The 25,161-nt window shown below is 36.7% G+C and overlaps 2 protein-coding genes across 8 annotated transcripts in view; one reads left to right on the forward strand and one right to left on the reverse strand.

The window, feature by feature from the left end:
- The window catches only part of LOC116841929 (probable RNA methyltransferase CG11342), a 34,905-nt gene that overhangs the window by 1,039 nt on the left and 8,705 nt on the right, over positions 1-25,161 (reverse strand). For 2 of the 7 annotated variants that reach the window (XM_032810424.1, XM_032810423.1), the window contains exons 1-2: positions 3,127-3,737; positions 586-797 (exon numbers count right to left, since the gene is read on the reverse strand). In XM_032810424.1, the coding sequence (XP_032666315.1) occupies positions 586-797; positions 3,127-3,331 (417 nt within the window). In that variant the 5' untranslated portion in view covers positions 3,332-3,737. Of the gene's footprint in view, positions 1-585; positions 806-3,126; positions 3,738-4,818; positions 5,905-15,710; positions 15,897-25,161 lie in introns of those variants that run through there. The other 5 variants (XM_032810425.1, XM_032810426.1, XM_032810428.1 and 2 more) reach the window with 5 other exon arrangements.
- LOC116841923 lies at positions 4,332-7,889 on the forward strand. The gene is made up of 2 exons (XM_032810413.1): positions 4,332-4,627; positions 5,939-7,889. Exons 1-2 carry the CDS (start codon positions 4,507-4,509, stop codon positions 7,423-7,425), a joined length of 1,608 nt encoding a protein of 535 aa, XP_032666304.1. The 5' UTR covers positions 4,332-4,506; the 3' UTR covers positions 7,426-7,889.

Consider the following 25,161-nt stretch of genomic DNA (forward strand, 5'->3'; position numbering starts at 1 on the left):
GCACGCACGCACACACACACACACACACACACACACACACACACATATATATATATATATATGTATTAATCAAGTAATTTCTTCATATAATTAAAAAAACTTCCATAAATAAGTTATTGATTGGTTAAGCTTCAATAAAACTAAGCATGCAAAACGAATCGTTTATAAATCGACGACTCAAGTTATCATATTTTATCTGCATCTAATTTAAATTTTAAATACAATCGAATTAATTGACGTCACGCTCGTTCATATAATACGTTCTCTCTATTTTGGATTCCTCGTATATATTCTTCACTTAATTAAGTGGAAGCGCGACAGTTACGGGACAGTTTCAGTAGTAATTAGGAAAATACATTATCTCAATAGAGAAAGACGAAGTGATAAAGGAGGGATGGAGAGGAACAAGTAGACATGCACACGAAATTTCCAATGAGAACAAAGGACACCGGCCGGAAGTGGATGGCGGCGCGAGCGATACCTGAAAAGGGATAACTTGGCCAAAATTAGACGCGCCGTTTGTAACTTCGGATCACGACCGAGTCATCCCATTTCGGTCGCGTCCCTGACAGCTGCCGCTCTTACCCCGGCGTTGCAGCCGACGTCTAGACCCGCGTATTTCCGGGCCGGATGAGCGACCCGCCACACGCCATGCGGAAGTTGCCGCACGCGCTCTTCCGCAGGATGGAATTGGTAATAATTCATGAAGTTCCCGTGCTTGCTAGCGCCCGGATCCGTTTTCGTGTCGTTTCTCTCGTCGACGGTGTCGTCGGACATTTCTGTGTTCGTCGGAAAATCTGAAATGCTAGTAAAAATGAGAAACGTTTAAGCGTGACGCGAAACTCTGGATAATCCACGATACATATGCTAATTTGATCTTCAATTTAACAATATTAAAAATTTAAAAATTTCAGCTCTTTATGCACATGTTATTATTTAAGAAAATGAGTAAACGTCAAGAGAATATTACTGTCGTATACATAAACTAGACGGTAGTCTAAAAATTCCAAAATACAATATCTAAGTTCCTAATTTTAAGGATTAATAATAAGAACTTTAATGAGTGTAACTGTCATAAATAATGTGTAAAAGATAGATGAAAGAGAGAAAAAAAATAAATAAAAATTGTATTTACATAAAAGACAAAATTTGCAAACAGAAGACGAGGTGGCAGTATAGATGTTATTTATATTGTTATTTATATTGTCTCTGTTGTAAAACTGAACTAAAAAATAAGATAGAAAAGAATAAAAACGCATATCAATCAGATCAAAACTAATTAAGACGGGCAAACATCAGCAGGGGCTGAAAACATATACGAGCATATACGAGCCAATAACCCAGATAACATGCCTGTCTAAAAGATGTCGAAAAGATATCTAAAAGACATCTTATGCAACATTTTGTTGCATAACATGTCTTTTAGATATCTTTTCGACATCTTTTAGACATGCATGTTATCTGGGAAGTTTATCACAAGAATATTCTTTACGAATATTAATGCATTTTATACGAATATTAGTGCATTTTATAAAAAATGCTGTTATATATTCATAATACATTATGACACAACTATAAATGTTGTATGAATATGTAATTGTATTTAAATATAAAAATAAACTAATTGTTCATTTTGCTTTTACAATTATAAAAGAATATTTCTTTCGTATTATAATTAGCCTGCAATTATTTTAATATTAATGAATTATTTTAATCTATATGCAAAAAAGTTAATAAGTTAAATTTAATGCGTCTTAAAAAATAATTAGTTTAAATTAAAACATGACTGATTTAAAATTTACTAAGTTAAATAAAAAGTTGATTTTTTAACATAACTTTCTTAATCGATTAACTAGTTATTACTCAATCAATTATTATTAATTTTACAGAGATGGATTTTCTTTAGTTTGTCTGGTTTCATTATTTCCTTTACGACAGAGATTATAACGCAATGTTACATGTACTATTGCAATAGAATATATATAGCAGCGGCGATGACGATAGTAACAAAGCTAACAAGTGACAAAAGTAGAGAGGAGAGGGAAAAAGAAAGAGAGAGAGAGAATATGTGTGTGTGTGTGTTAGAGGAGGTGAGAGAGGGAAGGAAGAAAGGCCGCGAGAAGGTCAGGGGGACCAACCAAGAGCGGAAGGATCGAGCAGTTAATTCACTGGTGTCCGCGACCCAAATAATCGTAGCCTTCGATCAAGAGACGAGAGAGCATGGAAAATCGTCGGTGAATTGTTTTAACTATAAATAATCTGAACGCAGTCATCGACGCCTAAGAAAAAATAAGAAAAAACCAGCTGTTGTAGTTACAATGTAGATACAAAAATTTTTCTAATGAAAAATCGGGAAGCATTTGGGTGGCTGGCAGATATGAGATCTCCTGCTTAAACGAATGTAATTAAAAAGTCAGTATTAAAAAAAGGCCGCAATTAATCAACATTATTTTTATACCGAAAGAACTTTTATATGCCAAGGCCGATAAGAGCTGCAAAGAAGCTGTGTTAAGTCCAGAGGCTCGCTTGAGATATACAGGATGAATCATGGAGAAGGGGGGACGGATAATTACTCGAATAAATACTCTTTCGAAATAGACAAATGCCTTTCAGAAAAGTGATTTGTTACAAGTATCACATAATTTTATTTCTCGTAGCTCCTCTTCAAAGTGTTGAAAGTGTAAACAAAATTTAGTCCTCGAAATCAACTTCCCTTATAGAAATATCATACTAAGAATCATTGATAATTACTTATTTTCAGTATTAAAAATACTGGATAATAAGTAATTATCAATGATTCTTAGTATGATATTTCTATAAGGGTTAACTGCACGGAAAAAAAGGTTTGATTGAATTAACCAAATATTTGGTCGAATATAAACGATCCAGAAATTCCGATTGAAGTAACCCAAATTCTGTTTAAGTCAACCAAAAATCTTGTTAACTTAAGCAGAATTCGGATTACTTCAATCGGAATTTCTGGATCGTTGATATTCGACCAGATATTTAGTTAATTCAACCAAACCTTTTTTTCCGTGTGAAGACTACTTTTTCTGTCTCGAAAGACATTACTATTGCCACAAAGTCGACTGTATTGTCACAAAGGCCACCGAGGAATGTGTTTACCTTGTTCACGAAGGAGCAACCTGCTCGTCATAACTTCGCAGGTAAATTCGCATAGAATTCGATGCGTCGCAGCGGGCGGTGGTCCTTCGATCTCTCGTTGCGTTCTGGTTGCTAAATCCTTCTGAGGTAGCGTATAAACCGCCTCAGCGATTGCCAAATCCGCGGTCGGCGGGGAATCGTGAGGGCATACATGGCCCCACCGCATGTATTTACACGCTCGCGATTGTGTACCAAGATGTTACTTCATCTCTTCAGCTCGCGTGGCGCCGGCGAAATTTATCGAATTAAGGGGCGATTGGATTTCAGCTGCGCGTTCGCGCTCACGAGTGCACCGTGAGAACTCGTAGACTCGCCCTACTCACTCGCGTGCGTTCCTTCCAAGGCGAGGGAATTGTTGCACACTCTTGTGTAATCGGCGTTTTGTCAGCGTTCGTAACTCGTCGTGGCGCGAACGACGTGGGGGAAACGAACGATACGACGTTTTGTCTAATTACCGTGCGCCTGATTACGGTTTCTCGACGCAATTAGCCACACAACTCCTCCCCCGCACGTACAAGTCACGCCGAGGAATTAGTGCGGAATTTCTGCGCAAGATAATGAACGTCTCTCTCCCTATCGACGATTGCAACAAATATTATGACTTATGTCTATATGTGCAGATCTGTGCGGATTGCATCAGTGACATTGGCACTCATTTGCGCCACGGACGCGTGTGAGCTTGTGTTAAACGAAAGAAGTCACCTTAGAGAAATATCCGATTTCTCAACTGTCATAGTGTGAATTGGAATATTTCTATTTCTATTTCTTATATACTACAAGTTGGGCAAAGGAAAATGAGAAACAATGACCTGGATATTTTCTCGAAATATGTACAAACGTATGAGCATTTATGACCGAATTTATACAAATGCCTTTGTTTACGGAATTACAGAACGCTCAAATATACGACTTTGTTTTCATCGGATGACAAAAAAATTGTTTTTTGAACTTAAAATATAATTGGGAATGGCCGCTCTAAAAAATAAAATACTCTTTGTATCGTTCTGCTGGTGAAATCTATGATTGTATTTCGCGCCTCTTCCTTGAAATTAGATGTAGTACCCTCTATCTTATATCGATGTCGCCACAACTTCAAAAGAGATAAGAAAGCACCCACGCAGCTCTCCTGTCTCACTTATAACGTGTTTGACTCATTCTCGATTAATTACTCCGAGAGCGATTAATGGTGTCACAAGACTTCACTAGCCAATCACAAAATTTATAAGAAAATGTTCGACCAATGAACTTGAGTTTAATAACCCCGAGTCGATTACTCCATATTCAATCGAACACGCTATTCTACGTTGTGTCGAATTATCCACATTATTTTTTTCTATCACAATGGGAAAAAGATCTCTTTGGGAAAAAGAGCAAAAAATAAAAAAATTAGAGGAGAATATAAAAAAAATGAAGCGAGAAATGGAGAAAGAGAAGAAGAGGCGAGATTCTGTTGCATCTTGTCGTAAGTAGTTTTTTAGATCTAATAGTTTTTTAGGTTAGGATGGAATAATTCTATACACACCATCGAGAACACGCGACTATTCGAATTCTTATCAGATCCAAGCATATTAATGAAAAATCTTTGCCACATGAAAAAAGCAATATCACTGTGGGATCCTCCACTAGTTCCCCACAGCTATCCTGAATATTTACCAATACATTGTCTCAGATGATGGTCAGATCTTTGCCATATATTCACCGACATCTCAAATAATTTTTCCTTTCCGTTCGATTATCAATCGAGTGAGAAGTTATCTGCGTGCAAGCTAATGTTGGCATCTCTGCCAGATCCCACGCGTGAGATAATTGAATTCTCTGCTAGAATTCAGCAACAAGGCTGAACTTCTAAAAAGGTCTCATCTCCGATTTTTATGAAATGTAGTAAAAATGTTTCAAACGATCCCAAATGTACGTACGCAGAAGAACTTTTGTCGGAAACAACATTTAAGTCATATATTGATTGTTAAACGTATTATATTTAAAGTTTGTCACGTTCTGTTTTATAGAATATTTCCTTTTCTCCATAATTTTTGTACTTCATAATACATTATATAATTATTTTTAGTAAAACTGCAGTTTAGAGTTAAGGTTCGTCTACAATAGAAGTCGTAAAGTCGTAAAGAATAAGTCGTAGAGATTGATCAATCACGGTTGATTATTCTTCTTGTGCCCAACTATAGGTCTGTTCTTTGTAGCTGCATTGCTGAACTGGTGTAATATATTGAACTGGTGTAATATATTGAAGTGAAACAAATATTTAGTTTTCTCACTCTTATTCACTAGTTCAGCAGTGCAGCTATAAAAAACAGGCCTCTTGATTGGTCAATTTTTACGACTTACTATTGTAGACGAGCTTTAAGATTTCTTGTTTGTTATTCAGGAGGATGACCTCTATAACATATATTAAGATCAAGGCAATTGAAACTGACTCCTCTAAATTGCAGTTTTACTAAAAATAATTATATAATATATTATGAAATATAAAAATTATGGAGAAACCAAAATATTCTACAGGACAGAACGGGACTAACTTTAAATATAATATCTTTAACAATCAATATATGACTTAAATCTTGTTTCCGAAAAGTTCTTCTGTGTACAATCAATATATGACTTAAATCTTGTTTTCGAAAAGTTCTTCTGTATACATAGTTTTGGAACTCTTTGGAACATTTTTACCAAGTTTCATAAAAATTGGAGATAAGACCTTTTCGGAAGTTTATCCGCCGAATTTTCTCTTCCAAGTTTCTTACGATTACTATGTTATTCCCAGGTCCTCCTTCATTAGATCGTTCTTCAGATTTATCGCTGTCCGCCTTAGACGCCTCAACAGACGCCTCAACAGACGCGAATTGCCACTCCCTTTATTCTGCAAATGTTATTGTATATGCTGAAGCATCTGGAAGTAGTGTTAAATCTGAGATGTCACCGTCCTTGCCAGAAAAAGCTACCTCCGTTGATCGAGAAATGTCTGCGCTACCGATAATAGTCTGCGCTAATAGTGGCACCAAAAAAGCGGCTTCACTGACTGATCAGACAAATATGCTCGCATCAACGTCTTCTGCTCCTGAAGAAGGGGACTTGGATGAAAATGATCTTCGATATTTTAGCCAACGCATTCCCCTAAAACGTACTCTTGCACAGCCAATTCATAAAGATGTCGTTACGTACATTGATAGGATACTCAAAGAGGGCCTTTTGGCAGAGGAAAAACAACAATTAATCCAGAAATTTCATCCGCCAAAAAATTGTTTGATTATAGACCCACCCAAGCTTAACTTAGAAGTCAAAGATGATCTCCAAGAAGAAGTTACAGAAAAAGATTCTTCTATAGCGAGAAAACAGACCTGTATTACGGCTGTAATTGCAGGTCTGGTCAGTCTTCTGTCAACTATATTGAAGTTAAATGTGAATGAAAAGTCATCCATGATTGAAACGTTGAGAGGAGTCATTGGACTTATTTCCGACTTACAACGTGACGAATCCTCCATTCGCAGAGATCTTATTATGAAAAATATTAATACGTCTTGGCGCGACACTTTTGCCTCAACGGTTCCTGATGAGTGGCTTTTTGGACAAGATCTGAAAGAAAAACTAAAAGCGGCAGAGCGCCGAGAAGTCTGCAGTAGAAAAATAAAATCACGGAAATCCATCCCATCCGCAACGGAGAGCTCAAAACACTCGTCTCCATGTGTACAAGATTTCCCGCAAGACAAGAGTTGGGATCCAGAAAAAGTTCTATCTCTTTTCCGTAGATGGGGTTCGACCGAAAATCTTTCTTTAGAACAATTATCGTATAAATTAGTGACTCTCGTCATTTTGATCACAGACTTTAACCGCATGAAGGATCTAATGTTCATTAATTATAAAAATATTACTTGTGAAGAAAATCATGTAAAAATTAAGATTCGAGACAGTCAAGAAAAGTCTGGTGTACAATCAAATATAATTATCCCTTTTTATAAGGAGGAGACGGTGTGTATCGCTTCTACCTTAAAATATTATTTAAAAAGGTCACTTGCAGTCCGTGGATCAGAAGAAAAATTATTAGTCTCTTTCAAACCTCCGCATAAAGTCGTAACTCCTCAAATGTTAGGTATATTGGTTAAGAAGATGCTATATGACAGCACCATTGACGTTTCAAGCTTCAATGCGAATATGGAAGGCCAGGTTAGGATTAATACTATTTTACAGTTCGCTCGTTGGAAGTCAGGATCCACGTTTGAACAATTTTATAAGCGTAATATTAAGTGGCCTTGACATGGATATTTCGAGTCCGGACGGTTTATATTCATAGAAATTTCGTTCATTAAGTTTTATTAATATACTATATTTTACTATATTATACTATATACTATATTTTTCTGTATTTTGCTAACATACTATATTTTAGTTTGTTGTACAATGAAGTACAGTATTTTTTCTAGAAACTTCAAAGTATATCCGTTTTTACAGATTTTTATGAATTTTTATAGATTTTTCGAACCACTTTAAAGATATGATAAAAGGGACTCGAAAGATCCATGTAGGGCTACATGTGGTGCCGTTTTTCACATAAGCCACTAAGGGTTATTAGAGACAAAACGTATTTTGCGTTAACCATACTGGATACGAATTGTACTTAAAGTTTAGTTTTTTCCTCGATAGTTGTTTCTATCCATGTTCCTTTAAATTTTTTCGATTACGTTATATATCTTCACTATTAAAGATTTTATGATGCTAAATGATTTTCACTTCCCTCTCTTTTTCCCCCTTTTTCTTTTGCTATTACCCGCTGTAATAATAATAACTTTAAACAGCAACATTTGATCTCGAGGGAGAGGCGCGAAATACAATTAAGTGATTGAACAGACTTACCTGTATGTGACGTTCAATCCAAATTGTTTACACAGCCTCTTCCGAAGAGATCAGTCCCACCCACGGGACGTTCCCATAGTTGAAACCTTGTTTTTTCAACCTTTCTAACTGTTACGGCTTCACTTTGAAGAAATGAGTGCGACAGGAGAGCGACGCGAATGCGCGCGGGTCTTTTCTTTTCTCTCTTTGTACTTGAAAGTTGTGGCGACATCGGCATAAGGTAGAGGGTACTACATCTGATCTTTTCGGAAGAGGCTGCTCATACAATTTGGATTGAACGTCACTTACAGATAAGTTGGTTTAATCACTTAATTGTGTTAGACTGATACAACTCAGATTTATAGTTTTGTGATCCCCAAATAACAGAATGTAAGGAAATTGAGAATACTTTTGTACGAAATTTCGTACAAAATAGTTTTATTATAACTTTTTTGTTATTATCCTTAATAAATACTTTTTTTTACACAATGCTAGCACAATTTAGCATAATCTGTTGCAAGTGTTAAAATTTCAAATATCGAAAGAAGGTTATAATTTTGTTTTTATTTAATTTTTCTTTTGTTATTGAAGTTATTGATCTTGTATTTGCAATATAAATTAGCACAATACAGCACAACTAAAGAGAACTAAAAATTCGAAAAGTACGGGCCTAATAAAAATTTGTTTTCTTTTTTAATTATCTTGTGTACGCTTTTAGTTACTGACTTGCGGTTCGCGCCACAATACGACATAAACGTAACATGATATAGGACAATTAAGAAAAATATAGAATTCGAAAAGTACGAGGATAACTTCGCACACATGAAGCTTTCTCAGATCCATAGAATGCTTCCTATTTCACACGGACATATTTCAACAATATCATGTACAACTCTTTGACGAGTTCAGTTGGAAGCTGCGCGCACCTTTCGTCGCAAGATAAAGGGAGAGAGAGCGATAAGAGGGGAGAGAGAAGGCGAAAGGGAGAGAAAAGAAATCGAGGGGTTGAGTGTCCGGGCATGGCGCCCGGCCGAACGGAAACCGGTCAATGGCAGGAGGGAAGCAGCTGCATCGACCTTTTTGCTCCTTTCTCCCCGCGTCGAAATTCTGCGTCGAAAAGTGCTGTGCTGTATTAGACGCAGAACAGGCTCCTGGCGAGCAGGTAAAGCAAAACATGCCCCGGAAGTCGGGTAGCAAACGATCTACTACTGTCGGGAACATCCGGTGCATTCATTTATTCATCCGTTCATTCGTGCATTCATTCGTCGTTTTCTACGCGCCTCGTAGTAAATCCGCTTTTTCCGGATTTTCGTGTTCCGCGTCGACCCGACAAACAAATCGATCTCGCCAGGACGAGCACGAGGCGGCGGCGACAACGCTCGCGACAAAGGCGCACACAACACCGTGTATAAGTAAGCCGCCTGAGAAGGACGTGGGAACGGTAGGAGGGGAAAAAGAGGAGCGGTTAGAGAGGGAGGAGGTGAGAGAGCACACGGTCGTTAGCTTGAAAAATATATCGGTAGATTACCTCGAGGGCGAACCGATTGCCACGTGCGTTTCACCACACGGCGAATCGACCATGGAGCACTTAACCGCGCGAACGACTTAATCCTTCGTCATCTACTTCGTTGAATAAGGCCGCGCTCTTTTTACAATTTCATGTTCAGCGATCGGGACGTTTCTTCGGAGAGCTGTCGTTCGCTATCGTAAAGATCTTTAAGGAAAGATCGTTGATGCTGAAATAATGAGATTTTTAAAGCGAAGTAAATTTTACGCGGGATACCAAAAATCTGCAAAGTTATTAAGAGAAAAATAAAGAACTTTTTGTTCAATTTGATCTAATGTAGAATCACACGACGGCAGATGTCGTCACTACAGCTCATTACACTATCTCGCGTGATCATTCACAAATCTTCTTTGATTAATACCTCGATGATTATTGCGAAAATGGTATGGGACTTTTATGTTCATCCGTACTATGCCTCCGCGAGAGCTTCTCGCGTTCTGGGACATCCTGTATATGTATATGTGTGATAGCACAGAGAATTAAAAAAAATTCAAAAAGAATTCAGTCGTATGTCACTAATTCTCAGATTTATTTTCAGATGCAAAAAGAATTCTTCAGAGTTCAGTTCAGTGAATTATTTTTGCATCTAATAATGAACTCAAAATTGGTGACGACTGAATTATTTTTTAATTCTCTGTTATCTGGGTATTCTAAATGTAAAAATTAACATAATATAACTAAATGTAAAAAGTAACATAATATAATAATAATCGGAAAACATAGTACTCGCATTTTGGTATTGATTCTTCAGGAAAATTATATGCTTTCATTTTTTCGGCGAAGTTATACTTTGAGAGATTGTCTCGACGTACAAATTTCAGAAAATTATCTCACGTTTTAAGTTTTTCTTCATCTTTTCTTTCGGTATAATACTTGTCCATCAACTTTGTTTTCTTCGAAGGTATCAATTGTTTTGGTATTCTTGTACGTCGTTTACCTGTCCTTGACCAAGTCATTGCGTCTCGGGCCGACGAGCGACGTACCGCGACGCAAAGTATATATACCGGTGCGTTGTTTACGATTCTAGTTGGATGACGAAGATATTTCGTCAACTATTGAATAAGTTTTTTGTTGGCCAATCGCGTTACTCCAGTACAAAACTTGAGTGCCAGTGAGTGTCCGAAACCGTAAAACAATTAGAAACAAGATGCTGAATTAGGAAAGTAGGACGGAAGATGCAGTATGTAAGGACGCGGATATATTTTCACACATATGTGTGTCAAATAAATTTTTACACAGAATATTCTCGATTTTAAAGGACTGAATTTTGACAAACCGATCTGAACTGTTAATTTTAAATGTTATTTCTTGTTAAGTTATCAAATGAATCAAAATTTCAACTTGGGAATGCTCGTTTCAATTGACTGTCGATTATGTTATAAGAGTAAATAAAGGCAGACGTGCTCCATCCTCTCCAAGCTACTTATCTCATTCCTTCTTCATACCGCGTGAAGGAACGCTTCCACAGCGTTATCTGCCTTCCTGTTTACATCTGGTCGTAAAATACGTTGATTGCTACTTACACACATCGTAACAAAATTATACAGCGTTAATTTATTATCTCCCTAATATGATATCGAAGCATTTGTTAAAGTAACAACTTTTTATAGTAACCTTAACACACAACCGAACAGATCTTTTTTATTTTTACATTCATCATATACCTTCGATATCTATGTTAAGAGAAAAGTTAAAACTTAAAAGAAATACTTCAACATTTGCGTGACATAAAATGCATACAATACCGTAAGTTATATACGATACGACGTAAAAATATTTGAGCGGAACATTCTACAAAGGGGAAGGACTAATTAGTGATTAGAAAAAAGTTTTAGTATTTCGAATATTTCTCTGGCTTCTAGTAAGTTTGAAAGTTCTGAAAAATATGCTCTTCGGTTTGCTTCATCGTAACTTACTCCTTAAATTAGTGTACACCCTTAATGCCTAAATTAACAGCAAATGCTCCGTCCAGATATTCTTATGTCGATGATACAAGACAACTTTTATGAGACAATGGAGTAATTTGATATGACCCAATTGTGAAAAGTTATGCTAGTCAACATGTAATTTGTTACATGAAATTTCTGATGTGTTTCTTACCTGTTTTGATGCGTAGAATATAGAAGTACTATCAATGTTATGTATCTTCCATAAAACATTTTTTTATTTAAGCAAGATATTTATCTATAAAAATTCACTAAGATAAATGATATTTCTTCTTTTATGTGATTTGTCTCCAACTACGTACAAGATATGATAAAAACTGATACGACATTCTATATTTTTAAAAGACATTCTATATTTCTATATTTTTTTCATACCACAAGTCAAATAGCAGGAAATCACTAATTTCTGTAGATCACATAATTTGATCCATGTGACAAAAAAGACTCCTTTTTGTAGATTGGTAACGCGTAACACTCGGACATGACATCAGTCTCGACTTTCTAAAAGTGTTTAGACTAAGAATCTGTTTGCGCGAACGGTGCAGTGTCTGCTGCCGGAAGCGGATCGTGTAACGGATGACGCGACTTCCGGGACGTGGCCTTAAAGAATTCCAATTCACCGCGGTATCGTCGAAATCCGTTTACTCAGCCGCTTCTACTATTTTCGTGCTCATTGTCAGTCAACAATCCGGTTTAAACCCGCGCGCGTCCCCTGACGTATCGTCATTCGCCGTCCGCTTGTTCGCTCGCTTTATCGGAGAACGTGTGAGAACGCTCCTGCACATCCCGCACGACGAAGGAGAGAACGCTTATCTCCTTCGTGATTCTACGCAATTCTTCATCGTGTCGCGATAAAAGCGTCGCTCGGAGAAACATTGACAAAGCGCCGTGCACGGTTCAAGGCTTTTGCATTATTAAAGTTGCAATTTATCCTCGGCCGCGGTTACCAACGCATCGAAAACTAAAACCGACGTTCTTTTGAAAAATCGCACGACTGTAGTCAGATTTATAGATAGATCAGCGATGACGCGCGTCTGGACATTTATCATCAAATCTTTAAAGTTCAAGCGTGAATTTATTATGAGATCTTGCATATCTATAAGCTTCTGTGCAGAGTGTTTCTTAAGTACTGTCCAGGAGTTGAGTTTTGAGGTCACTTTGTGAAGAAAAGTTCATAGGATCTCAAAGACTTAGTTTGAGCGAGAGATACAGGATGTTAAAAACTGAAAGTTCTATAAAATTATCGTTTTTTTCTCAGTAGTAGTAAACGAAAAAATTTCTTATTCAAATTCGAGCCAGTAAATAGATTATATTTTGGATTTATGGCTGTTATTTTCGAAAGAAATGAATGGCGTAAAATAAGACTTAGGCAATACATTATTGCCCGGAATTTACATACCAATGAATGGAATCAAATTTGTTGCAAATTTTAACTATTTTATTATTTATTAATTGTTTGATAAGCAATTAATGATTTGTAGCAGCATAGCGGGGAATACCTAAACTGTCACGCTGAAGACTCGGCTTCGAGTCCCGTACTTTACGAATTTTTTCTCTTTTTTTATGTATATGAAAGGTATTAAATATATTTTGTAAATAAAATTCCTATTTTCTATTTTATTAATTGTTTATGAGAAAGTACTTATGTTAGATTTTGATAAAGCCATTAGATTCACGCTTTAATATCTTAATGAGTCTGATCTTGTAAATGCTAGTTGCGTAATTTATTATAAATTTAAAGGAGGATATAACTTTTTAATGGTTTTTGTATTTCTAAAAAAATTGGTATTTTACCATTGCCGCAATCTCATAACAATGTTGCAGCAAAATATCGCAATGTATTTGCAATATCGTAATTTTATGATGAAACGTTGCCACAACATTGCTAGAATCTTGCTGTACTCTATGGGAATAAGCGTCATTTTTTTTAAAAGAAAATTTTATTAAAAGGAGGCGAAAATATTACATTGCGGATCAGGAGGAGAAAGACACGTTTGTTATTGGACACACGAAGATATGTGTGAAGATTTACAGGTTTAATTTTCCTCCGGCTGTGCATGTATAAGTTCTCAAACAACAACGCAGTGCGACGGAAATTATTTGCTTTACTTGCACGTATCTTTACGCGTTGTGTGCGCAAGAATTTATTTTTATTATCGAAGTGAGAAATTTTCGCGTAGACCCTGGAATTTTTCCAGATAAGTCTGCGGAATATCGAAACGATTCTACGCGATGAGATCCCGCTCAATGAATATTTCTCTCTTTGTAATCGGCTAATTTTCTAGACGTTGATCACGCCGACGAAGCATACGATCGATCGTATCGATTCATGGGGATTCGCTCATCGGCCTTCGCTCGTTCTCGATAAATTCTCGTACGTTCAACTACAGGGGATTTAAACGTATAATTGGGTCATTCGAGCAAGCAAGGATACGCGTCACGACTGAAGATTTATGTTTACACGCACACCGAGAGAAAAACCTCGAACGATGTCAAGTTCGATCTTCCATCAGTCCGCATTTTTAGTGAAATGTGCGATTCTTACCTCAAGACACGTTTGCTAGGATCCTTTCAAAAAGTAGTAACGTTTGACCTAATATAAGATAAATATCTATAATATGTACCCAAATAACATTATGGCGCCCTAAAGATATCTCTAAAAGACATCTTAAAATTGTTAAAACATCTTAAAAGCTCTCAGAAAGACGTCTTAAAGATATTATTTTAAGATATCTTGGATACATTATCTTAAAAGGTTTTAAAAATATCCTTGTTTAAGCTTACCTTAAGACATTTATGTATGTATTCAACTAGAAAAAGATTTCTAGAATTGTGCATTGATCATTAAAAACGGAAGGATGTTTTATTTAATACCGTTTATTTGTAGCAATCAGTTGAAAATTATGATTAGACTTTGAATTGTTTATCTATTTGCTTCCTTTGCTCAATGTTAGGATTAGAGGTCGATGACATTTAGGGAATATTGATGGTATCCGACATCGTGTGTTTTACATTTTTTAATTTATGTCGGATATCAATATTATCTACTAATTATCGTTGATCTCTATAATACTCAGATTATTGAAATACTCATGTACATAATAAGTATGCTATAGAATTGATTCGAATGATTGTAGCAGTATAGTGGAGAATACCTAGACTGTCATGATAAAGACTCGAGTTCGAGTCTCGTACTTTATGGATTTTTTTTCTTCTTTTTTTATGTGTATGAAAAGTTTTAAATATATTTTGTAAGTACAATCTATTTTCTAATTTATTGCTGCTACTTTTTCGTAAAACGTAAAAATTCAAGTTATTATAGAAGGAAGACTTATAAGAGATTCTATTTCCGTTTCTTTGATTGTTTTGGTAATTCTAGTGTTAAGATATCGACTAATATAAGATGAAAACAGTAAAATTGTAAATTCCATATCTAAAATCCACTATTTGCAATAAAAGCAGCTGAAGAAGATAATATTCGTTATTCGTTAGTTGGAGCAAAAAATGTTTTTAGCTGCATTACGAAAATTTCTCGGTAACTTTTTATATTTAATATTTTCTATATATAAAGAATTGTTATACACATACATAAACTGTGTGTTACAAATATTTATTTCGAATTTCTTAATCTGATTTTCTCTTTCTGTCTCTATATATTGTTCTTTATCGGAGAAACGTTGTTGTGTTCGTGACGTCATTAGATAAAAATAAAAGTAGCAGGAAAAATAAAGTAGCATTCTCTAACGAAAATTGAATCAGAATCTTTATCATCTATCGTAACTCGTTTCACACATGCACAATTTAAATATATCGACAGATAAGTCTCGAATTAAATATTTATCTGTAAGATAACACAACTTCGTTTCTTGAGGAAAAACATAACTATAAAAAATTATTAAAAAATAAATACTGTGAGAAACCAGTTGCGTATCGGTCATTAATATTCTTGCAACTTAGCCTCCTAAATCGTGACGTTTACGTTTGCACTAATCACCAATTAGTCAAAAGCTAATCTTCTCGAGCACGATTCTCCGTTAACTCGCGTTAGCTTCTCGTAAAGATATCGTGAATTATTAACAGTCGTCCAACTTCGTGTAAATCAATCAACTCAACCGAGGGAATACGAACGATATCCACGGTTTGTACGTACCGATCTTGCGTGAATAGAAAGGTCCGATATGTAGAAATGTGGTTACCTATTTTTACAACGGGATTGTTTATTGCCTGGCATAATTTAAGTGATCACGCCAAGCTGTTGAGAGATAACGAGATCTCTGGAAAGGCACAATATTTCTGCGTTTCCAAGTTGTATCACTTTGCGCTGTGGATATTTTTCTTTTCTCGTACGCGTACTCGTACGCGTATCTCGTATATTTCATTGTCTGAAAAAATAAGAGTAATAACGGCAGAGTATTAAAGCAAAAAAAGTAAAAATTATGAAAATCAAAATATAAAAAAATGTTAAAATTTTTGCTAAATTTTTAAAATTAAAGTAAGAATTATTAACAAATTAAAGAAAACAACTTAAGTAAAATTAAAGTATTTAAACGGTATTTATTAATATTTTCATCAATCAAATTTCAATCATTTTTATTGTAACCTGAAGGTGACGAGAAAAAGTACTTTTATGCAATTTTTCAGTAAGTCACTGGAACAAAGCAAAAATAAATTACTATTACTGAGATTACTGTTGCCGAGAATGTATCGATATCGCGTTATTCGGGAAGAGACTTCGCGATTTACGAGTTGCAAACTCGGCAAAATGAATGTGAGGATATATAAGCGAATGTCGCGACACTTCCTAAAAGATGATTACGCCATACGGCAAAACACGCGACTAGTGTATCTCCCATTGCTATAGTGCAGTGTTTCACGCGCGTGTGTTGCGTGCTTCATGGTTGCGTTAGTTGTTCCCGTCGACTTGCGCCACGAACACGCGCCATGAACACGCGCGTGAAAAATGACGCAACCGAGGCGTGGATGAGAGAAGCTTTGCCGCGTGTGATATATTTTATCAGAACCCAGAAAAAAATACGCGCACATAAAACGCAGGAAACACGAGATAAACTCAGGGAAACTTTTACGGTACCGGATATTTTCGCGACTCAGCTCTATTTTTGCTTATACGAATTTATCGTTACTAGAAATCATGACAGAGGCAACACGCTTTTATATTACAGTATTTTTCGACACTACACATAATGATACGTCGAAAAGCGTACGTCTCGTGAGACTGATTCTATCAGCAAGTAATAGTAGTAAGAAGTAGAAATAGTAGTAAGAAGCAATAAAAATCGCAGAATATAGATCGCATGTAACGGGCTTTACACATTATCGTGCACGACCAGTTAAAATAACATACTGTCGAGCGGATAAATGTCAATGCGCGCACTGATACTGCATGGAATGAATATTGAACGAATCGCGCCTCATATGCATGATTTCATATTCTTTCGAAGTGTATCAATAAAAATATTTCTGAATGGGTCAGTAAGAGAACTATTTTACTGATGGTCAGCGAATATTCATTGATTTTCATTGAAAACATTCTCCACTTCACTGCTCCGTCTTATTTCTCAATGATCCTGACTGGTGGAAGTAAGATTTCATTGCAGGATCTGTAATACCCACACTAAGAGAAATTATCCGACGAAAAATTAACAAACGGATATTTCCGATCAAAATTCCGATGAATTTTTGTATCCGATCAGGAAATATCCAATAAGAAATATCGGTTCATAATTTTTGTTATCTGTTTATATAATGAAATGCCATTATGATCGGAAGTATCCGATAAAATTTAATCAGATTTCTTGATCGGTTATAAAAATTTATCGGAATTTGATCGGAAATATTAATTTTTTTAATCATTTATTAATTTTTTATCAGATAATTTTTCTCAGTGCAGATTTGTTATACGTTATGTTAAAAAATACAAACAAACATGTTTTTCGCTATAATATGTATCTTTTTAATACATTAATAAATCAAGATTGACCCAAAATTGGAACTTGGCTTATAATTGGGACCGTCACCTCGCTGATTAGTGTTCGGGACCGCGCTATATTTCGCGATGTCGTTTTATGCACTGACGCAATCGGCTCTATTGCCTCTGTGTTTTATTACGTAGGCCCACGTGAATTCGCGGACGCGCGTGTATTCACGTTAAACGCAAATTTATCGCGGTACAAAGCAGCATCCGATCAGCGTCGCCCACGTTTGCAGACGGATCACGCGCAATGCGTATTTGCACTTGGTGTCGATAACGAAAGAATACATCGTTCTTTCATTACGCGTTTAATCTCACCTTTACAATTGGAAATCGCGGCGGCCGTGACGTCGCTGAAGTCATCGTGCGCAAAGCGTTGCGCCACGAAGCGTTTCGTGGAATATCGCAGTCATCCGAGCTTTCAATCGAGATTCCTCTTAATGAGACGGGAAACGGGAGCGCGTGCAGTACTCTGTGGGAACTCGTTCGGCTAATACATTTCTTTCATTTAAAGTACAGCCACGATGTCTGGACGATGCGGGCCGCGGATCAGTTGCGTAATCGCAGAAAGTTCCAAAAGTGCAAATTTACTTCGGATCAATATTGAAAGAAAAATATTGCCAAGTGATAGTTTCAAGGATGAACAGTGCAGTCAACCGAAAGATTAGCGCGGCTTTTTTCTCACTGTCGCTGAGAATATAAGGAGGTTCCACACGCAGCGTTTGATCAAATAAAAGATAATTCTATAATATATGCATGATGCAAAAATTAAGTAAATTAACAATGCCTAATAAGATATTTCCGTAACCTTTACCGTATCATATCTGAGATATTTAATTGTAAATTTCTATTGTACAAGCATCTTCATGTAAATCCAAGTGTGTTATTTCGACTGAATTTTGTTCTACATGTTCCTTATCATTTTAAGATCATATCATTTATACGTTTAAATGTATGAAATTATAATTTACACGTTTCTTAAACGTGCTGAGTGACATGATTTAAAACTACATATAGAAAGAACTTCAGTCAAATTACATACTTATGTGTTTAAAAATAACAAATTTGAATTTGCAGTGTATATAACACCTCTATAATTATATATAATACAATACTAGTATATAAGAGAAATTTCGTTTAATTTTACATATTTTTATATGAGACAAGTTTAAAATCTGTATTGTAATAATAAAATGAACATTTATATATATATAAGCATATTTTACCCTTATAGAAATATCATACTAAGAATCATTGATAATTACTTACTTTCAGTATTAAAAATACTGGATAATAAGTAATTATCAATGATTCTTAGTATGATATTTCTATAAGGGTAGTCAAATATCACATAAATTTGCCATCATGTTGAAAAGAAATCTTGTAGATTTATAACAAAATTCGTGAAGTCAATTGTTCCGTACGGACAGTGATAGCTGTGCGGGCAGAGTACGGGCGGCCGTGCTTCAGGCGAAGCCGTACTTGCGAGCCGTAATTTCTCTCTATCGCCACTTTGCGATACTTTACGCGGCGACTTTTATATACAATTTATTTTAACATAACACATCTTTGCATTTTCAAAATTTAAATTAAATAAAATTAATAATATATCAAATGTAATAACAAGTACATTCCATATTTAAATATCTTGCTATTGGTATTGGCATTAAATCAGTGTTTTATCATTTTTGTCATTTTTAAAATATTTGATAACTTGTAAAATGAAAAACGATTACATTTAATAATGTTTATAGATTCCGTCTCATTACATTTCATTTCTTTTTACTAATTAGTTACAGAATAATATGTTTTTAATTATATTAAACGATTTGCGAGCGGTCTGCCTCGCTGCTTCGCGCTGTCGCTTCTATATACAATTTATTTTAACATAACACATCTTTGCATTTCCAAAATTTAAGTTAAATAAAATTAATAATATATCAAATGTAATAACAAGTACATTCCATATTTAAATATCTTGCTATTGGTATTGGCATTAAATCAGTGTTTTATCATTTTTGTCATTTTTAAAATATTTGATAACTTGTAAAATGAAAAACGATTACATTTAATAATGTTTATAGATTCCGTCTCATTACATTTCATTTCTTTTTACTAATTAGTTACAGAATAATATGTTTTTAATTATATTAAACGATTTGCGAGCGGTCTGTCTCGCTGCTTCGCGCTGTCGCCGCAACGCGGCAACAACTTCCACCAGGCTGTCGCGTTCACTGTCAAATTCCGCGACGACACTACTTAAGCAGGAGCGAGCGACGGCTCGAGGCCTTTTTAGAGTGCTGTTTTGCAGCGCGTTAGGCTGCCCTTCGTACGGACGCTTGTCCGGCGAGGGTATTTTGGTGTTTTCGCTGTTCCTCCCTCTACTTCCTTCGACAATCGACTGGTTGAGAAGGAAGGTCCCACGCGAGATCCTTGCGGATTTAGTCTGCAGCTTTCCACCACTCTGTGGTGCTCTCTCTCCTGTAATATCTCGAGCAAGGCTCAGATATTCTTCTAAGTCCTGCGGGGTTTCTTAATTTCTCTCTATCGCCACTTTGCGATACTTTACGCGGCGACTTCTATATACAATTTATTTTAACATAACACATCTTTGCATTTTCAAAATTTAAGTTAAATAAAATTAATAATATATCAAATGTAATAACAAGTACATTCCATATTTAAATATCTTGCTATTGGTGTTGGCATTAAATCAGTGTTTTATCATTTTTGTCATTTTTAAAATATTTGATAACTTGTAAAATGAAAAACGATTACATTTAATAATGTTTATAGATTCCGTCTCATTACATTTCATTTCTTTTTACTAATTAGTTACAGAATAATATGTTTTCAATTATATTAAACGATTTGCGAGCGGTCTGTCTCGCTGCTTCGCGCTGTCGCCGCAACGCGGCAACAACTTCCACCAGGCTGTCGCGTTCACTGTCAAATTCCGCGACGACACTACTTAAGCAGGAGCGAGCGACGGCTCGAGGCCTTTTTAGAGTGCTGTTTTGCAGCGCGTTAGGCTGCCCTTCGTACGGACGCTTGTCCGGCGAGGGTATTTTGGTGTTTTCGCTGTTCCTCCCTCTACTTCCTTCGACAATCGACTGGTTGAGAAGGAAGGTCCCACGCGAGATCCTTGCGGATTTAGTCTGCAGCTTTCCACCACTCTGTGGTGCTCTCTCTCCTGTAATATCTCGAGCAAGGCTCAGATATTCTTCTAAGTCCTGCGGGGTTTCTTAATTTCTCTCTATCGCCACTTTGCGATACTTTACGCGGCGACTTCTATATACAATTTATTTTAACATAACACATCTTTGCATTTTCAAAATTTAAGTTAAATAAAATTAATAATATATCAAATGTAATAACAAGTACATTCCATATTTAAATATCTTGCTATTGGTGTTGGCATTAAATCAGTGTTTTATAATTTTTGTCATTTTTAAAATATTTGATAACTTGTAAAATAAAAAACGATTACATTTAATAATGTTTATAGATTCCGTCTCATTACATTTCATTTCTTTTTACTAATTAGTTACAGAATAATATGTTTTCAATTATATTAAACGATTTGTTTAATAAAATACTGATATTGACTGGAGAATAGCACTAGAATCTCCTTAACAAATCGTCGCAAAAAGCGCGAATATATTTTCTTCCGAGCGAAGGAGACTGTGAATTTCCATTGCTATAGAGCAGAGAGAAAAAAACAGCGAGTCGACATAAAGTCGTTAGAAAATCTTACGCAATTTGTCTCTACAAATGTCTACATACACATATATGTACGTAGTCTACCCCGCGTCGTATTTTCCATCATTTTACTTGACATAATTTGCATTAATTAGATTTAGTTAATATCCACTGTATATTGGCCGATCACGCTCAGGTTCAATCGTTGATTTCGTGCGCGTGCGTGCGCGTATATTCGATACATTCTCGCCTTTCACCGTCCGGATTTAGACAGTGAGAACGCGGATTTAGAGTCCCGCCGTTAAGAAACCGCTCACACCCGCATAATTAACGGCGCCATTAATATTTTTTATTGTCGGATATTTGCTCGAGTCGCTTTTCGACGAAGTCGGCCGCGATCGCACAACTTGCTTCGCGAGCGCGAAGAGTCGTATGTGTCGACCGGAAATAACATAAACTCAATTTACTCAATTTATTCGATCGTATCCTATTTAATTATGCACGAGTATGCATAATTATCTTCCTTATATCTCCACGTTCTCTCTCTTTCTCTCTTCTCCCTCCTCTCTCATACTTTCTGCATTCATCCGTCGCGGTTGGCCGTTGTCATGAATCGGTTTTAGAAAATTAGTCGCAGACCCTCATGATTGCGAAATGAAAGTAGACCGCGTCTTTTCGGTGCATCCGGTCTGCGCGTGATGTCGCTTTATTAACCGCATCCTGCACGCTTATATTTAATACTATCGGTTGCGCTTTGTGCGTCCCGATTCGGAATTAGTTTGGCTTGTATATTTGTGTGCGCAGAAGTAATAATAGAGTGTTGTTGGCTATGTGAATCGCGGAGGAGACTGTCGGCGAGTACACGACGCGACCAGGTAAATTTCTTTAGGATACCAAACTCATGGAAAGGACACAGCATTCTGCAGTATAATTGACCTCACCAAGGTCCGTGGATTGGTAACAGTACGAAGTATCTCCCGACATACATATATGTTTTATATGTGTGTCGGGAGATTCTTGAATATATACATACATACACAAATGCATGGTTAAAAAATGACCACTAATAGGAAGACCTTCCCTTCGCATTGTTACGAATCCACGGACCTTGGACCTCGTATATTTTCGTGAGGACAGTTGCATAGGTTGGATACGAAAGAAGGTATTCGAGAAGCCAGGTCAAACTCAGGAATCAAATTCGGTCTCGTCGTGTCAACTTCACCACGAGATTCGTGGAAACGTGCGTTTAAAACCGCTAGAAATGTATAAAATTTAGCCAAAATAAGGGTTGAGTTTGCAATATAGTATCTGCAAAAAGTTACTGGAAATTAGAAACACGTTAATATTTTATTTTTCATATAAAAAAAAAAAAAAAAAAATATATATATATATACAAAAGAATTGAATAACAATATTTTTTTTCTTTGATATCATATTTTTATTTATCCATTTATTTTATATTATTTTCGATTTTATATACAGCACACTCGATGTGAAAAACTTTGGACGCAAATATGCCTTCAAGAAAATAAATCTATGCGAAAGAGACTAAAGAGATCTATTTTATACTATAAATATTAATTAAATATAAAAAATTGTTATTTGAAGTCGTGAACATATTCTCTCTCATACACAAACCTGTTTACGACTTCAAATTGTAGTAAACTTTAATTAATTAATTAATTATAAATGTATGCAACTTTGAATATTGTTTTATCTATGTTGTTTGAGTCAAACAAACAAGGAATTCTGAATCCAAAGAAACATTTCTCTCTGCGTATTCTCTCGGTTACGATCAAAGTTTGTAAGGTCAAATCGAATGAAACCACGCATACGAGGCGATATCAAATCGCGGATACTTTCTCTCCTTCGACCGCGATCGAAGTCACCTCACTGTACTCACTAATTTTTCTCATCTCGTACGCGTGTCGCGGAAGTGGGGTGTTATTTTTGGTTTCCGGAACGTGTTCGACAAGCGAGACGAGTCTGTGCTCCCCTCAATAGCAGTTTATCTCAAAAGCCCGTTTATCTTCCTTCCACGGCAACTGCCATTACGTTATTTCCGCGCGTTCTGTGTAGGAGGATCCGCAACATCCTCTTTCTTTCGATCTCTCTCTCTCTCTCTCTCTCTCTCTCTCTCTCTCTCTCTCTCTTTGTTTCTCGCATCTTCCTCGAGATCGTTCGGATTCGCAGGACGAGAGCCGGACGGCCTCCTCGACTCGTCTTTAAGCTGATACTCTTTCTCCATCTCTTTCTCTCCATTCTTTCTCCTGGAAGCATCCAAGGCGCAAACGAAACCGCCGGCTAACCGGTTCGAGAATTTTAAACTTCTCCTCGTCCCGGACTTTAGACCGGTACTCCTCCACGCGCGCAGCGCGCAAAGCAGTGCAATGCGTGGGCATGTGCTGCGTCGCGCGCGATTTGCGAAATGTGCGCGCGCGACGTGCGTTCCACGCAAGGCTGAGAACACGTTCGTTGTTGCACATGTTGAGAACACGCGTGAGAAATCCGGTTCGACAATTGCAAGTATCGTGCAATTGCACCGCGTTTTTGCACGTATCGGAACACTTTTATCGATAAGGGGACACATTATCAGTACGAATATTTAAAATTTTTGTAAGCATTGCGCTATCTTCTGATTACAAGTATTAAGCTAATAGAAGGATTCAAACGTTTCAGAAGCTTGTTTCCTGTTTGTCTGTACATAATGGGGATATCTTGAAGATTTTGAAGGGGGCGTCTTTGAAATTCGAATATTATACGAATATGTGTGTAATATTCATCTAAATTGAAATAATTGCATCTAGTTATCCCTAAGAAATTATTACATGAGACAATGCCACTAGATTTATTGCATCACCTTGTATAATTATATTTGTTTCCCATGTAACCCGCTAAATAAGTCATCTTCGCACTATTTACAATCGCGAGAAATATTTTGACAATACTATTACAGTTTTTACGGAATGAATTTCGCGAAATATGTTTGCAGGCGAGAATTAATGAAGGAAATCAACGTTCTCTATAGAGGACAAGGGCTCTCTCGCGAAGGTCGAGTCGCATATATCGACGTGTCCTTCGTAAAAAAACTCACGGATATCACGGTGAATGAACGTTGTCGATTAACTTCATTGTCAAATTTCGTAACCCTCGTCGCTGTTACCTCAACCGAGGCCGCTCCAAGATCCCGAGGTCTCGACGATAGTATCAACGTGCTCTTTGTTACTTTTTGCGAAACGCGCGCATATAAATCCGAACTGTAGTACATATATATTCCTCTGTGAGAAGAGAACATCTCAATTTCTCGAAAAATTTACAAGATTTATTATACGTTGGAGGGGAAGGGGGTGGAAGGAAGGGAATTAATATTCGTGATTGATATTCATAAATGCGAAATCGGCCTTTTGCCCGGCGGGCAATTTTTTACTCGTCAACGCGAGCTGTATCGGCGATATCGAGCGATGGACGAAATGTTTGTGAGAATGCACGTCTGTCACAACTAAACGGAAATAAGTTGTCGACATTTATTCGGATACGAACCAAATATCTGGCTTAACAAATATCTGAGATCGTCTCTACTTCCTGCCGTCGAGCAACCATTGGTCCGTGTCACAGTTCGTTTATCGAGCGAAGGTTGGGCGTCGCGCACGTCTTCCCACGAGCGTAGATAGAAGGCTTCTCTCTATCGGAGGAAGTAGCGCGTAATTTCGTGTCGGTGGGCCGGGACTTCCGCGTTTCCGTTCCTGTTCGCGGCAGCGAGCGAGCGAGCGAAGAGTTTTCGTATCGGGGGCGGATAACAGTCACTGCTAATGTACGCGGCGTGTCTGCTACACGACGGTACTTCCCAAACGGTAATCTGAAAGCACGCGCTCTCCAGAAGCAGAGATCCGGAAACGTCTAATTTCCCCCCCCCCTCCCCCCCGTCGTGAAAAGTCGAATCGCGCCTTCCGAGGAAA

Source organism: Odontomachus brunneus, unplaced genomic scaffold (assembly GCF_010583005.1).
Source record: "Odontomachus brunneus isolate Ranch 3 - 2012 unplaced genomic scaffold, Obru_v1 Obru_scaffold_019, whole genome shotgun sequence".
Classification (NCBI taxonomy): Eukaryota; Metazoa; Arthropoda; class Insecta; order Hymenoptera; family Formicidae; genus Odontomachus; species Odontomachus brunneus.